The sequence below is a fragment of the Lissotriton vulgaris genome, chromosome 1_1, assembly GCF_964263255.1.
Source record: "Lissotriton vulgaris chromosome 1_1, aLisVul1.2, whole genome shotgun sequence".
Taxonomy (NCBI): Eukaryota; Metazoa; Chordata; class Amphibia; order Caudata; family Salamandridae; genus Lissotriton; species Lissotriton vulgaris.
This window is the reverse complement of record NC_141685.1, coordinates 1,169,710,509-1,169,725,063: the sequence shown is the minus strand read 5'-3', so window position 1 is coordinate 1,169,725,063 and position 14,555 is coordinate 1,169,710,509. Positions and strand designations below refer to the sequence as shown.

General features: G+C 47.0%; 1 protein-coding gene across 3 annotated transcripts in view; it reads left to right on the top strand.

Moving 5' to 3' along the window:
- The window catches only part of STX18 (syntaxin 18), a 705,236-nt gene that overhangs the window by 614,368 nt on the left and 76,313 nt on the right, over window positions 1–14,555 (top strand). For all 3 annotated transcript variants that reach the window (XM_086964282.1, XM_086964291.1, XM_086964300.1), the window contains one exon: window positions 1,016–1,096. In XM_086964282.1, the coding sequence (XP_086820408.1) occupies window positions 1,016–1,096 (81 nt within the window). The remainder of the gene's footprint in view (window positions 1–1,015; window positions 1,097–14,555) is intronic.

The window sequence follows — 14,555 nt, the reverse complement described above, 5'->3', positions numbered from 1 at the left end:
GAGAGGAAGGTGACGTCTGGTGATGTATTGTCGAGGAGGTTCCAGAGTTCGACGGCGTGCATGTGGACGAAGCAGGTGTTGAGCAGGATGCACTTGAGGTGGTTGTTGCTGGTGCTTGGCTTGGCGGGTGTGGTGCAGGTTCGGAGGCAGGTGAATTTGCAGGCTTGGCAGGTGAATGGTCCATGGGTGCGTTTCGGGGTGGCTCGGTAGCAGTCGGGGTTCCGACCGGTGTTGAGAGCGTGGAGGGTGGCGGCGTTGTAGGTCCGACGGGTGGGATGGCATCGTCGAGGGCCAGGGGTCCTGGCGCTGGGCGCGGTCCAGGCGTGTGCAGCTTTGAAAGAAACACTACCTGAATCCCAGCATAAGGAGTGAATGGACATTAGTTAAGATGAATCAAACTGTTCTTGGTCCATGCTCAACACAAAGTAAAGGAAGTGACACCTAGCACACGCTGGCCAATTAGGAGGCAGCAAAGAAGAGTGACAATGAAGCAGATAAGTGGTAAGCAGTCGGCGGGTTTCAAGCCCTTTATTATAAACAATACCCATCCCAAGCGAGAGCGCATGCAGGGCAGACCTAAAAAAACATGTATAATAGAGTGACCATTCAGAATAGTATAGCTTGCTGCCAGGGGACTTTAGGAAGGGCCCTTATGGTACACACAAGAATTGCAAATACAAAATATTGCAAACAGAAAGAGATGTCTAGCACTTCCGTTCATCCACAGGTACTTCATGTCATCTATTATGCGCAGTGAACTTTTCATATATTCATAGTACATAACTTTATCGTTTCTCAAAGCACTTAATTTACAACTTTGCAAATACTAAACAGCGCTGAAATGGATTTAAAGCGGGTAGCTTGTGGCTCCCTCAGTACATATCACTCACTTTGTGCGTTGAATTGCAAGTATGTCAACCGTTTTAATTCTTATTAACATTTGATAGGAGAGGCTTATGTGCAGGCTGCTTTGGAGACATTTTGTCATTGTGCCTGTTTTTCCTGTTTCAAATAGGAGGGTGAGATTGACAATATTCACCAGCTAGTCGTGGGAGCATCAGAGAACATCAAGGAGGGGAATGAAGACATTCGGGAGGTAAGTTGTGGTTTCTTTAGTGTTTGTTTTTGAGGCACCATGCTTGTGATCATTAACTTTTTTGAATAGTGCTTCATATGGATCCAAGGAGCAATCTTGGTGCTGGAAATAGGTTATCTTGTATTTAGGATGCAGAAGCGAGATCTAATGAAAGCATAAACACCTCGGGTTACTATGTTGGCCTCAAGACTGGCTGTGTCAGCACGAATTAGCAGAAAAGGCTCTTCCTAAAGGTATTTTAATAGTCAGGCAAGGGCTTGCCACCAAAGTTGTACATCTAGTCCCTAATTGTGCCACCAACCACCACATCCAGTTCTCCTTTTTCCACTTATGAGGCAGGACACAGGGATTAGCTTTTCTGGCACCTTTTCCGTTGTGAGCGTTGCTCTTTTTCTTTTGCTTTCTTTCCTTTTTAAAAGTGTGTTTTTTGCATTTTCTCCTTTTTGTTTGTCTAAGCAAACAATAAACTTGTGTTTCTTTGCTGGGCAAGCTTTTCACTACTACCGCTACTCTTGCAGCATGCCTGCATAATGCCTGTGCTTTGTTTTAGAAAACTTTTTTTTTTAAAACAGATTTTATTTGTCATAGGTCACATATTTTGCATAGCTCCAGAGTCTGCTGCACACATCAATAGATCGGCAATAACATCTTAGACTTTTTATAGATAAACTAACAACTCCCCCACCCCCGTTTGCGCGAATGCTGCCACTTATTTACAGTATAAAATCTTAAAAGAGCATACCAAGTCCAACGAGACACTCTATCCTCTCCACCAACAAGCCACCTGTCAAATCGTCTGGAGGGCGGCCCTCTCTGGCGGCGGGTCCAAGTCCAGCCCACGGTAGTCCGCCCACCTCTTCCAGATCTTAAAGTGCTTACGGGGGCACCCCCTAGCCATAAACATAGGTTGCTCAAGTCCCATGCAAAAGTCCATGCCATTTTTCCAAGCAGTCAATGGCGGAGCTTGAGGCGCCTTCCACGCCTTGGCAATGTCCCTCTTTGCCAGTGTAAAGCCCAGCAATAAACGGTGGCGCTTGTACCTATTGCCCCCTATCCCGTCCATCACATGCAACAAAGCCAATTTCGACGTGTACGGGAGTTCCCATGCCAACACCTCCGACAAGCAGGCGAGCACCCCACTCCAGAATCTATGCAACGCCGAACACCCCCAGACATTATGCAAAAGTGTACCCTCCTCTCTATCGCAGCAGGGACAGTCAGGAGAGCTAATCATGCCCGCCCTCCATAGGCGCTCTCTGGTAAAATATGTGCGATGTAGATATTTAAACTGGATTAGTCGCAGGCTTTTGGAAATCGCCGGCCCGGCTCGGGCTTGCTAAAGGCCTCTGCCCAGTCCTCTTCCTCCAAGTCCCCTACGTCCCCCTCCCACGCTGTCCTACGTCTGTGTAGGTCAGTGGAGCAATGGGGGACTAATGTTTGGTAGATACATGAAATTTCCTTATCTGGTAATTCGCCCATAAACACTTTGGCCTCTAGCGGACTAAACTCGGGATGGGCTCTAGGTCAGTCCGGTATGGCATCAATGCATGCCTAAACTGTAGGTATTTAAAGAACTGGGATCGAGGCATTCCATATTCGTCTTGCAGGTTCTGAAAGGACTTCAGGGTACAACCCGAAATTACATCCCCCCAGGGAGGAGATTCCTATCGGGTCCCAACCCCGGAAACCCTGCAAAGCATCGAGACGGGGAAGACAACCATTTCGCCAGAGAGGAGTCTCTTGGGTAAGCACATTCCACCACCCCATCCTGCTCAGTGTTTGCCTCCAGACATAGAATACCACCTGCGTAGCGGAAGGATGGCACTTTCGAAGCGATGCGGAGTACAGCAGTGTATGCACGGACGCTGAGCCCATTAGGTGCCGCTCGACCGCGTAGGCCGGGTCTCCCCTATCGCCATACCACCACTCGTTGAGAACCAGCAAGTGCGCTGCCTGATAGTAGGAGAGAACATCAGATGTAGCAAGCCCCCCAGTATAGGAGGATAAAAAACAAGTTCGCAAAGCCACCCTTGCGATCCCCTCCTTCCACAGAAACCCACCCAGCGCCGAGTTGACCTGCTGAAACCAGCGGGGCAGAATCCAGTATGGATGATTTTGTAGTTGGTACAATAGACGGGGGAGCGCCACCATTTTAAAGATGGTCAATCTGCCATATATCGTTAGAGGCATACGGGACCAAACCTTCAAATCCTAGTGTGTGCTGTCCCATACCGGGGTGAGGTTGCGATCTCGGGAGGCGGTCACCTCCTCCGACAGGGACACCCCCAGGTATTTCATCCCTCCGGATGCCAGCTGAAGGCCAGAAGCCCATGCTCCCAACCGCCGCTGTCCACCCAGTACCCACAACATCGATTTGCCCGGGTTCATATAGAGGCCGGAGGTTTCACCAAAAAATTGCAAAATACGTAGCAGCTGCAGTCCCGACCGATCCAGATCAGTAAGAAAGAACAAGACGTCATCAGCGTAGAGTGCTATTTTATCGGTAAGGCCCGGCGACCACCTAAAGCCCTTGTGCTGGGCTTTTATACGCACCCACGCCGCCAAGGGCTCCAGGTAGAGCGCGAATAAATAGGGAGAGAGGGGACAGCCCTGTCGCGTCCCACCCGGACCTGAAAGGAGCGAGAGACTGCACCCCCCACTCGTACGGACGCCCTGAGTTCTGTGTATAATAACTGTAAATAAGCCATGAAGCGCGGGCCAAAATTGAGGCGCCGCAGCAGGGCAAACAGATATACCAAGCTGGGGATTCTACGGAGCCTAAGTTACATGCTAGGTAATTATCCATTTCTTTGGTCAAGTTCTCCCTATACTCGTCCTTCAGCAGGTGCCATCCCGACATACGCCACGTAAATGGCTGCCTGCCCGGGCCTATTCTGAACGTGAGGGCCACTGGCAAATGGTCGGACAAGGCTCTCAACAGAATAGTAGCCGATAGTATCCTATGTGTCAGTCCCCTGGGGACAAAGAAATAGTTCAGCCTGGAGAATGAGTTGTGTACCGTGGAAAAGTAGTTATACTCCCTATGTGGGCCATGCATGTGTCTCCAGACATCCGTCCAGTGGAGTCCTGTGGCCAGGGCACGAAGTTTAGTGGGTGGGCCCCCCGCCCCGTCAGTCTCCCCGCTCCTCCACCTATCGCAACTCCATTTCCATTACATCATTCCAGTCCCCCCCCCCCCCCAACCACAGAGAGGGTATCCGGCATGTCACTCCAAAGCGACAGAAGTCGCTCCACCAAGGTCCACTGTAATGGCGGTGGAGCGTAAACGCTACCCAGGGTCAACCTATCCCCCCCCAATCCTGCCCTGCACCATGACATATCGACCCTGTGTGTCGGTCCAGAGTTTCTCATGTGTGTAGGAGACACTGCAGTGTCTCCGGATCGCAACCCCCCTCGAGCCCCTTGTGAACCCCGAGTGGAATACATGATGGAACCCAAACCGCTGCAGGCATAGCGCCTTCGTGCCGAGCAAATGGGTCTCCTGGAGCAGGTGTACATCAGCCCCGGCTCTTTTGGCATACTGGAGAACCGCCCCCCGTTTCACCTTGTCCAGCACCCCACGCACATTCCAGCTAAGTATGCGCAGGGAGCCAGGGGCTAACCGCCCTCCCCCTCCCCCCTCTGCATTAGACATGATGGAATGACTCTATGTAGGCTGTAGGTGTCTCTGCGACTAAGCGTGCAAACAGTGTGGCATACATGTAGCATCAAAACATGAGCAAACAATCCCCCAAAAGCCCCTAGCCAACCCCCCCCAACCCCCCCTCAACCCAGTACCTCACTAACATGGAAGCACCTGTCGCGGTCGGACCACAGCCTAGTCCCCAACGGGGGAGCAAGAACCATCCCCTCCAATGGATCCCCAAATGACAACCCACAACTTTAGGACTTCACTCCCACCCACCCACTCCTGCAGGGCCAGGCTCCCAGCCCTGAAGAAACTAGCCCTTCTCTTCCAGGGGATCCTCATCAATAGTCATAAGCATTAGAATATTCCCGCCCATGCGCTGGACCCCGGAACACTATATTATATGTGCCCCATATATATATATATATATATATATATATATATATATATATTACCTACTGGCGTCTCGCCAGTAGGTATATATAGTTAGGATTTATTCCCTATGGGATTTTTGAAAATTCTATGTCTAATAACTTTGGCGTTTGTGGACGGAATCGGCTGAAATTTTCAGGAAAATGGCACATTTTGTTTCTGAGCAGCCCTTGAAAATTTGGGGGGGTTTTGTCGAGGGGGGGCCGAGAAAAAAGGGGGGTCCCAAAACGCGTTTTTCCCATGTTAATTTCCATAGGGCGGTTGGACTCACTTTTAGCTCGAACGGCTGAATGGATTTGCACGAAACTTGGCAAAATTGTAGGGACTGTTAGCCCGATGTGCCTTTGCTAGGTCTCAAGATATGTGCTCCAGTAGTTTTTGAGAAATTAACGTTCAAAACAAGATATATATCTGTAACAGCGCTCCGGGCTGCGGTCCGGTTCGCTTACTTTTCGCGAAACGGAACTTTGCGCGCAGAAAGCTGATTGGCTCTCCGGTGTCTGTCAACATTCTAAACAGTCCGGAGCGGCCGCCATCTTATCTCTCGGTAGGATCGAGAGAGAAGAAGAGGTGAAAAACGAAGGGGGAATTTATTGAAAGGGGGCAAGGTATACCCCTCTTGACCCCCTAGGAATGTTGTTGGGGTTATTAAAGGGTCCCGTGGGGAAAATAAAAAAAAAATGATTTTTCACGGTAGAAGCGCTTCACGGGCCGTGAACTGGGCCGCAAACTGGTAGCGAAACGGGAATTCGCCATTTTGTGCTTCGTTTTAATTGTTTAGAGACAAAAATTATCGCCGCACATCGGCCACAATGCATGAATATCGCTGAAAAGTCAGCGATATTCATGCATTATCCAGCAAATGCTCTTAGCCATGTTATCCACCTTCCATTGGATAACATGGCTAAAAACTGCTCTGTGCGTGAGCTTTTTTTTTTTTTTTTTGCTGCGTGACGTTTGTAAACGTTCGATTCGATGGAAATCAGGAAGTGTTGACCACCATTTTGTCACTGCGAGTAAATATTTTGTTATAAATGAATCCTTATTGATAAACATTGTCTGCGCCATCTTGCGTTTTTGTCCAATGCCACAATTTTGTCGTGCACGGCAGCCATTTTAGATGCCTTGACCAGGCCCACTCTCTGCACGCCGCCGATCCTCAGCATGGCTCCCCACCCTCGCAAGCATCTCCCCCACGCACTGGTCACCCCCGCTCTCTCTCTCATGCATGGGCCATATACTTCCCCCCATCTGCGCTGCTCTTCTCTGAGAATCACACCCTGTGCCCGCCCGACACCTCCCTTTCACCCTATTCACTAACGCACCCTCTGACACTCCTCTTCCTCTGTGTCCGATTGTCCAGGCCGGACCTAGGCTATCACCTAGCCCTGCGGATGTAGTTTATGGCCCCAGCTGTAGAGTATCCAGACATGCCAACCCTCCCGATTCAGGCGTGAGACTACTGATTTCAGTGCTAGTCTTTCGCCTCCCGATTCCTGCAAGGAAAAATCCGGGGGCATATTACCAACAACTAGCGATAATTTTTGTCTCTAACTTGTTTAGAGACAAAAATTATCTCCGCACATCGGCGAATTTTATCGCACATAAACCTTGCTATTAGCAAGGTTTATCGCAAATGCGATAAAAAACGGCCGCAATGCATGAATATCGTTGAAAAGTCAGCGATATTCATGCATTATCCAGCAAATGCTCTTAGCCATGTTATCCACTTCCCATTGGATAACATGGCTAAAAACTGCTCAGGGCAGGTGTTAGGTTTTGGAGATATTCGCGCTTAGCGCGAATATCTCCAAAAGTTGGTAATAGGAGATAGCGATGGTTAGGGACTGTTTCCAGTCGCTAAAATCTTGGCACGCCCACTTTGCATGTCATTAGTGATAAATATCACTGATATGCAAAGCGGGGCCCAAGATGGTCGCTATCTCCTTTTAGCTGTCACTAACTGGTGTTAGCGACAGCTTGGTAATAGGGAGATAATTTTATCTCTTTTTTTTTTGGCTTTTAAAGCCAAAAAAGCGGAAATAAACCCCCTTGATAATATGCCCCATGATTTCTCGGGGGTTTCAGCTGACAGGGCTTGGTATTGTGTTACGTGCTAATTCTTCCAGGAAACGTCAGAGGGTCGATGCAGGGGTTCTAGAAGGGGTGATAAACCATTTAAGGCTCATGAACAAGCGCATGGTCTTTTAAAGATTTGTGAAGTACTCGGGCGGCGGTGTGTGTGTGCCCTCTTTCAGGAGCGGGCGGGGGGGCACTGCCAGCAACTTGCCAGGCCAGGCAGTGTTCAACACGTGCATCACCCTTTCTCTGCCTGCTATTGCGCTCCATGCTTCGGAAAGGTAAGAAAAAGAACGTGCATTTGAGTTTGAAATGTCCGATCTTGTAGCAGTACACTTGCAAAGCCCACACATGACAATAACCCGATTCAAGGCCCCATTCACCCGATTTTTTAAACATATATAGCACTCCAACAAAGTTATATTTTAAAACTTTATTAACTTTTAAATATAACGAACGCAACAAAAACTGTAAATATATGTAACCATTTTTTGAAATTAACCAGAACTATAACGATAACAACAACAACAACAATAATATAACTTTTATGCCTAAATTACGCAAACATTTAGCTAATCTGCTAAAGGGGGGAGTCGCCATTTCTTTACAATAATCAATAATGAAAAATCCACATCAATAGGGTTGTCCGTTTTCTCGATGCAGCACTATAGTGCAACATACACAGCACCTGGGGTGTCAAGAGTGAACAGGTCTTTCTTTGTTCCTTAAGATGTTATCTGTGTCAACCTCTTCCGAGAATGCTGATGCGTTAGGATTTCCTTGTGTTTCTTAATAGCATTGGTGTCTGCACACTTCTTTGTCAGTTCTGTGAAGATGATAACTGCTTCATAAACAGACGATATCTTTGTTTAGTCATTAGTGTTAAGTGTGTCTGAAACTACAGTGCCCTTCTGTTTTTTTTTCTTCAGGCTCTACAGAGTTTTGTGTGTTGTTCTTTTGAGCGACAATTATTCCAGAGGTTTCAGGTTTACTTGTTTTGTCCTGCAGTGAGTTAACAGCTTTAGAGAGTTCATGTTTATTTGCTATGTTCTGCTGTTCGTCAACTGCTTCAGAGACGTCAGCCTCATTTGTTATGTTTCAGTAGATCCTGGACCTGCCCGGCCGCGCCCAAAATGGTGCCGGTGTAAATGGGACTCGTAACTGCTTGTTGTGTACTGGTTGCCCAACCTTGATATCACGAGATACATATGCAGTTTTGAAGCACATGGCGGAGGCTTGTCTGCTGTAGTGGGGCGCCCCTTTATCGTTTCAGTCGCCATTCCGCCCGCTTTTGCTACACTGTGCCTTTTCCGCCATTCAGCTGTTTAGCGCCCGCTCTTACGGCTACAGCGTCTCGCTCACCATGTAGTTGAGTTGCTCCCACTCTTGCGGTGCAGCGATAGGCGGCTTCCACAGGACTCTTAAAATGGCGGCCGGCTCTTCGGATTTGGGCCTGGTCCAGTAAAATGGCCCTGGGACACCTTGGAACTCGGACGCTTGTCTGCCAGGGCTTCGGTTCCATTCTCGAAAGCGTCCCCTCAGCCTTGAAGATTGTACAAAAGTCTTGGGGGCCGTCGACTCCCGCAGGCTTCCGGTGGGGAGCGGCTGCCATGATTGCTTGCGGAATGGCCACGACGGAGCTACGAGATGGTGGTGCTCTCATGGTGACGCCAGCTTCAGTCTGAAACATCCAGAAACAAGGTGGGGCTTTCATCGTTTGGGAAAAAAAATGTTTTAATCCAATGAAAAGTGTTATTTTTAGGTCACATGACCTAGTCTTACATCATTAGGAAAAGAAAAGTAAAATGAACCAATGAAAAGTTTTATTAACAAGTCACATGACCTGTTATGCTTACGTTACGCGCTGTGCGGCGCGCTCTGGATCGTTTCCGGGAAGCTGCGCCTTGCGCACCGGAGCACTTCCGGGTGCGCTAACGCGTCGCGTCATATGACGCATTACGCGACAATGCAGGTCCAGAATATAGTCAAAATGTCTCCACCAACCAGCGGTCGGAATACAACCGCTTTCAGCAGTCCAAAAAGTTCGGTTAAATCTTAAGAGCGGGAGCAACTCAACTACATGGTGAGCGAGACGTTGTAGTCGCAAGAGCGGGCGGTAAACAGCTGAATGGCGGAAGAGGCACAGAGTACCAAAAGCGGGCGGAATGGCAACTAAAACGGTAAAGGGGCGCCCCACGACAGCGTGTCTTCAGGTCAAACGGATTGTGGGACAAGGTCCAGAATGGAAGAGTCATCAAAAGGGAAAAAATTCCGCCGGACCCCGGGAGCCGGCCGCCTATGCCGGGGGCGATCTCAGGCCACACCAGGGCAACACGACTTGGGGAGGGGGCAGGAGCCAAGCGCCCCCTCTCAGTCCGCGCCATCTCACTGCCCCTCGGGGGCCTCCGTCAAGCGGTTTAGGGAGGCACCGTATCACATTGTTTTCCAATGCAGTCAGGTCCACAAATGGACCCCACTTACTTTGAATAGTGAAGCTGCAGCAGGTGCAAATAAGGTTTAAACAGTGTTACAAGAGCTGCTTAGAACTCTGAAGTATGGCACTCAACAACCAGGACTTATGCCATTTGTGTAAGGCAGTGACATGGAAGCAACTCAGGGACAAAAAGCATGAACGAACATTCACGTATGAAAATCTTATTTGGGGAAGGGGTACAATCCAAACGCCCAGTGCCAGTTCGCGCCACTACACCGTATGTGGAAAATCTGAAGCCATCGTTCTACAAACTCTCAACGCTTGCTATCAGTGCATGAGTTTCATGCTCGATCGATTGAGCTAGCCGGATCGGGCAATAAAAAGTATAAAATAATTATGTAAATAGTTATTTAATAAAATGTTTTACCCTGTTTCTTTGCTGGTGTGTTGTGTATATTTATAATATTTGCATAGGGTTTGTCGTTATTTTGGGCGGGGTGGGTGGCGGAGTCGAACTGTCTTGCAGCCCTCATGGTGTGGAGCTCAGTTCATTTCACTATTTTCGTATTTCTCATGAAGGGTTGTTCCTAATGTTTGTATTTTACCGAGGTCAAAAAGAGATCGAATTAGTGGTCTACTGATTTTGCTCGATTACTTTTATTTTTTTACACGATTTTTCACTATCTGCAAAGACTAAACAGAGTATTGCGACTTTGTGCTTGTTTGTAAATAGAGAATGATCCAAAGAGAACCAATTCTAAAACAGTAAATGCTTGGATAATAATCAATCAAATGGAGAGACAAGCAGGTACGACGGATTACAACAGGGGTAAAGGTCTGCGTTAACTACCGTTCACTATCTGCAAAGAGAGAGTACTACTAAGAGAAAAGAGGGGAGTGGGGGGGGGGGGGGGCAGCGTTCAAAGCACATCAGCGTGCATAAACACGAAAACGTTTTTACCTATCACGTACTTGACATTTGACAGCTTTTGATATTTGCTATTAAAAAACCATTGAAATTCACAGAAAAAACCATAGGTTATAGTCGATATATAGTTAGGAATTTGCATTTACAAAACCTTGAAAATTCAATGAAAAAAACATTGGTTTTAGGCCATATATAGTTAGGGATTTGCATTTAGAAAACCTTATTTTACTCGCATAAAACCATTGAAATTCCATATATAGTCAGATGCGCTAACTATATATCGCGCACCCGCAATCCACTGCTGATGATGTCACATATTACATCATTCATGACATGGTTAGTGACATCACTGATGACATCTCAAATGACATCACTGATAAAATCACTGATAACATCTCATTTGACATGACTGATCACATCACTGATGATATCATTCATGTGATAATACCATGAACCTCTTCAGACTCTAATATAACCTTAGATACAATCAGTGTAAACAGACAGTCACAGACTGTCACTCATCCATGGAGTTACTCACACACCTAGTCAGTTATGCCAAAAATCAATCACACCTCCATTTTCTCAACTATACAGTTATACACACCTTACTTATTCAAACATATACTAACACATATTTACTTTACTCTCTTATACAATCTCTGATACATGTTCACAATGATCCATACAGGCACTCACACATTCACTGGCTCTTATGCACAGTTATTTATAGATGTCAACTCTCACATGTACTGTGTTTTACATATGTACTTACTTTGACATGTAGCACTGAGATATCCATTCACTCACTAATACACTCATGCACAGTCAACCGCCCATACAGCTGTTTCCACATGCACTTTTGAATCCATACATATAGTGAATCAACTACTCACACATCTATGTACAGAGTCACACACCTCCCAGCCACCCATACACACACACTCAGTTTCCCATACAAATACTTGGACAACCAATCAATAACCCATACAGTTACTCATATAGCTACTGATCAACATATGCAGCAGTTTGTAGAACAACAGATATAATGATGCACAAATTAAAACAGTTTAGTCACTAACCCATGCACTCAGTGAGACACATTTAATCACTCACTCAATCAGTCAGTCATGCACCTAGTAAATCCTTCATTCAGACACTTATATATCCACTCATTCTTCAATATGTAAAACATATTTTAACTTTACAGAAACATACAGTCACTGGATGTTGTAATCAGTGATGTCATCAGTGATGTCATTTGAGATGTCATCAGTGATGTCATCAGTGATGTCACTAACCATGTCATGAATGATGCAATATGTGACATCATCAGCAGTGGATTGCGGGTGCGCGATATATAGTTAGCGCATCTAACTATATATGGAATTTCAATGGTTTTATGCGAGTAAAATAAGGTTTAGTAAATGCGAATTCCTAACTATATATGTTCTATAACCAATGGTTTTTTCATTGAATTTTCAAGGTTTTGTAAATGCAAATTCCTAACTATATATGGACTATAACCTATGGTTTTTTCTGTGAATTTCAATGGTTTTTTAATAGCAAATATCAAAAGCTGTCAAATGTCAAGTACGTGATAGGTAAAAACGTTTTCGTGTTTATGCACGCTGATGTGCTTTGAACGCTGCCCCCCCTCCCCTCTTTTCTCTTAGTAGTACTCTCTCTTTGCAGATAGTGAACTGTAGTTAACGCAGACCTTTACCCCCGTTGTAATCCGTCGTACCTGCTTGTCTCTCCATTTGATTGATTGTTATCCAAGCATTTACTGTTTTAGAATTGGTTCTCTTTGGATCATTCTCTATTTACAAACAAGCACAAAGTCGCAATACTCTGTTTAGTCTTTGCAGATAGTGAAAAATCGTGTAAAAAAATAAAAGTAATCGAGCAAAATCAGTAGACCACTAATTCGATCTCTTTTTGACCTCGGTAAAATACAAACATTAGGAACAACCCTTCATGAGAAATACGAAAATAGTGAAATTAACTGAGCTCCACACCATGAGGGCTGCAAGACAGCTCGACTCCGCCACCCACCCCGCCCAAAATAACGACAAACCCTATGCAAATATTATAAATATAGACAACACACCAGCAAAGAAACAGGGTAAAACATTTTATTAAATAACTATTTACATAACTATTTTATACTTTTTATTGCCCGATCCGGCTAGCTCAATCGATCGAGCATGAAACTCATGCGCTGATAGCAAGCGTTGAGAGTTTGTAGAACGATGGCTTCAGATTTTCCACATACGGTGTAGTGGCGCGAACTGGGAGGGGGCGTTTGGATCCTGCCCTTTCCCCAAATAAGATTTTCATACGTGAATGTTCGTTCATGCTTTTTGTCCCTGAGTTGCTTCGATGTCACTGCCTTACACAAATGGCATAAGTCCTGGATGTTGAGTGCCATACTTCAGAGTTCTAAGCAGCGCTTGTAACACTGTTTAAACCTTATTTGCACCTGCTGCAGCTTCACTATTCAAAGTAAGTGGGGTCCGTTTGTGGACCTGACTGCATTGGAAAACAATGTGATACGGTGCCTCCCTAAACCGCTTGACGGAGGCCCCCGAGGGGCGGTGAGATGGCGCGGACTGAGAGGGGGCGCTTGGCTCCTGCCCCCTCCCCAAGTCGTGTTGCCCTGGTGTGGCCTGAGATCGCCCCCGACATAGGCGGCCGGCTCCCGGGGTCCGGCGGAATTTTTTCCCTTTTGATGACTCTTCCATTCTGGACCTTGTCCCACAATCCGTTTGACCTGAAGACACGCTGTAGTGGGGCGCCCCTTTACCGTTTTAGTTGCCATTCCGCCCGCTTTTGGTACTCTGTGCCTCTTCCGCCATTCAGCTGTTTACCGCCCGCTCTTGCGACTACAACGTCTCGCTCACCATGTAGTTGAGTTGCTCCCGCTCTTAAGATTTAACCGAACTTTTTGGACTGCTGAAAGCGGTTGTATTCCGACCGCTGGTTGGTGGAGACATTTTGACTATATTCTGGACCTGCATTGTCGCGTAATGCGTCATATGACGCGACGCGGTAGCACACCCGGAAGTGCTCCGGTGCGCAAGGCGCAGCTTCCCGGAAACGATCCAGAGCGCGCCGCGCAGCGCGTAACGTAAGCATAACAGGTCATGTGACTTGTTAATAAAACTTTTCATTGGTTCATTTTACTTTTGTTTTCCTAATGATGTAAGACTAGGTCATGTGACCTAAAAATAACACTTTTCATTGGATTAAAACATTTTTTTTCCCAAACGATGAAAGCCCCACCTTGTTTCTGGATGTTTCAGACTGAAGCTGGCGTCACCATGAGAGCACCACCATCTCGTAGCTCCGTCGTGGCCATTCCGCAAGCAATCATGGCAGCCGCTCCCCACCGGAAGCCTGCGGGAGTCGAGGGCCCCCAAGACTTTTGTACAATCTTCAAGGCTGAGGGGACGCTTTCGAGAATGGAACCCAAGCCCTGGCAGACAAGCGTCCGAGTTCCAAGGTGTCCCAGGGCCATTTTACTGGACCAGGCCCAAATCCGAAGAGCCAGCCGCCATTTTAAGAGTCCTGTGGCAGCCGCCTATCGCTGCACCGCAAGAGTGGGAGCAACTCAACTACATGGTGAGCGAGACGCTGTAGCCGTAAGAGCGGGCGGTAAACAGCTGAATGGCGGAAAAGGCACAGTGTAGCAAAAGCGGGCGGAATGGCGACTGAAACGATAAGGGGCGCCCCACTACAGCAGACGAGCCTCCGCCATGTGCTTCAAAACTGCATACGTATCTCGTGATATCAAGGTTGGGCAACCAGTACACAACAAGCAGTTACGAGTCCCATTTACACCGGCGCCATTTTGGGAGCGGCCGGGCAGGTCCAGGATCTAGTCAAACATAACAAATGAGGCTGACGTCTCTGAAGCAGTTGACGAACAGCAGGA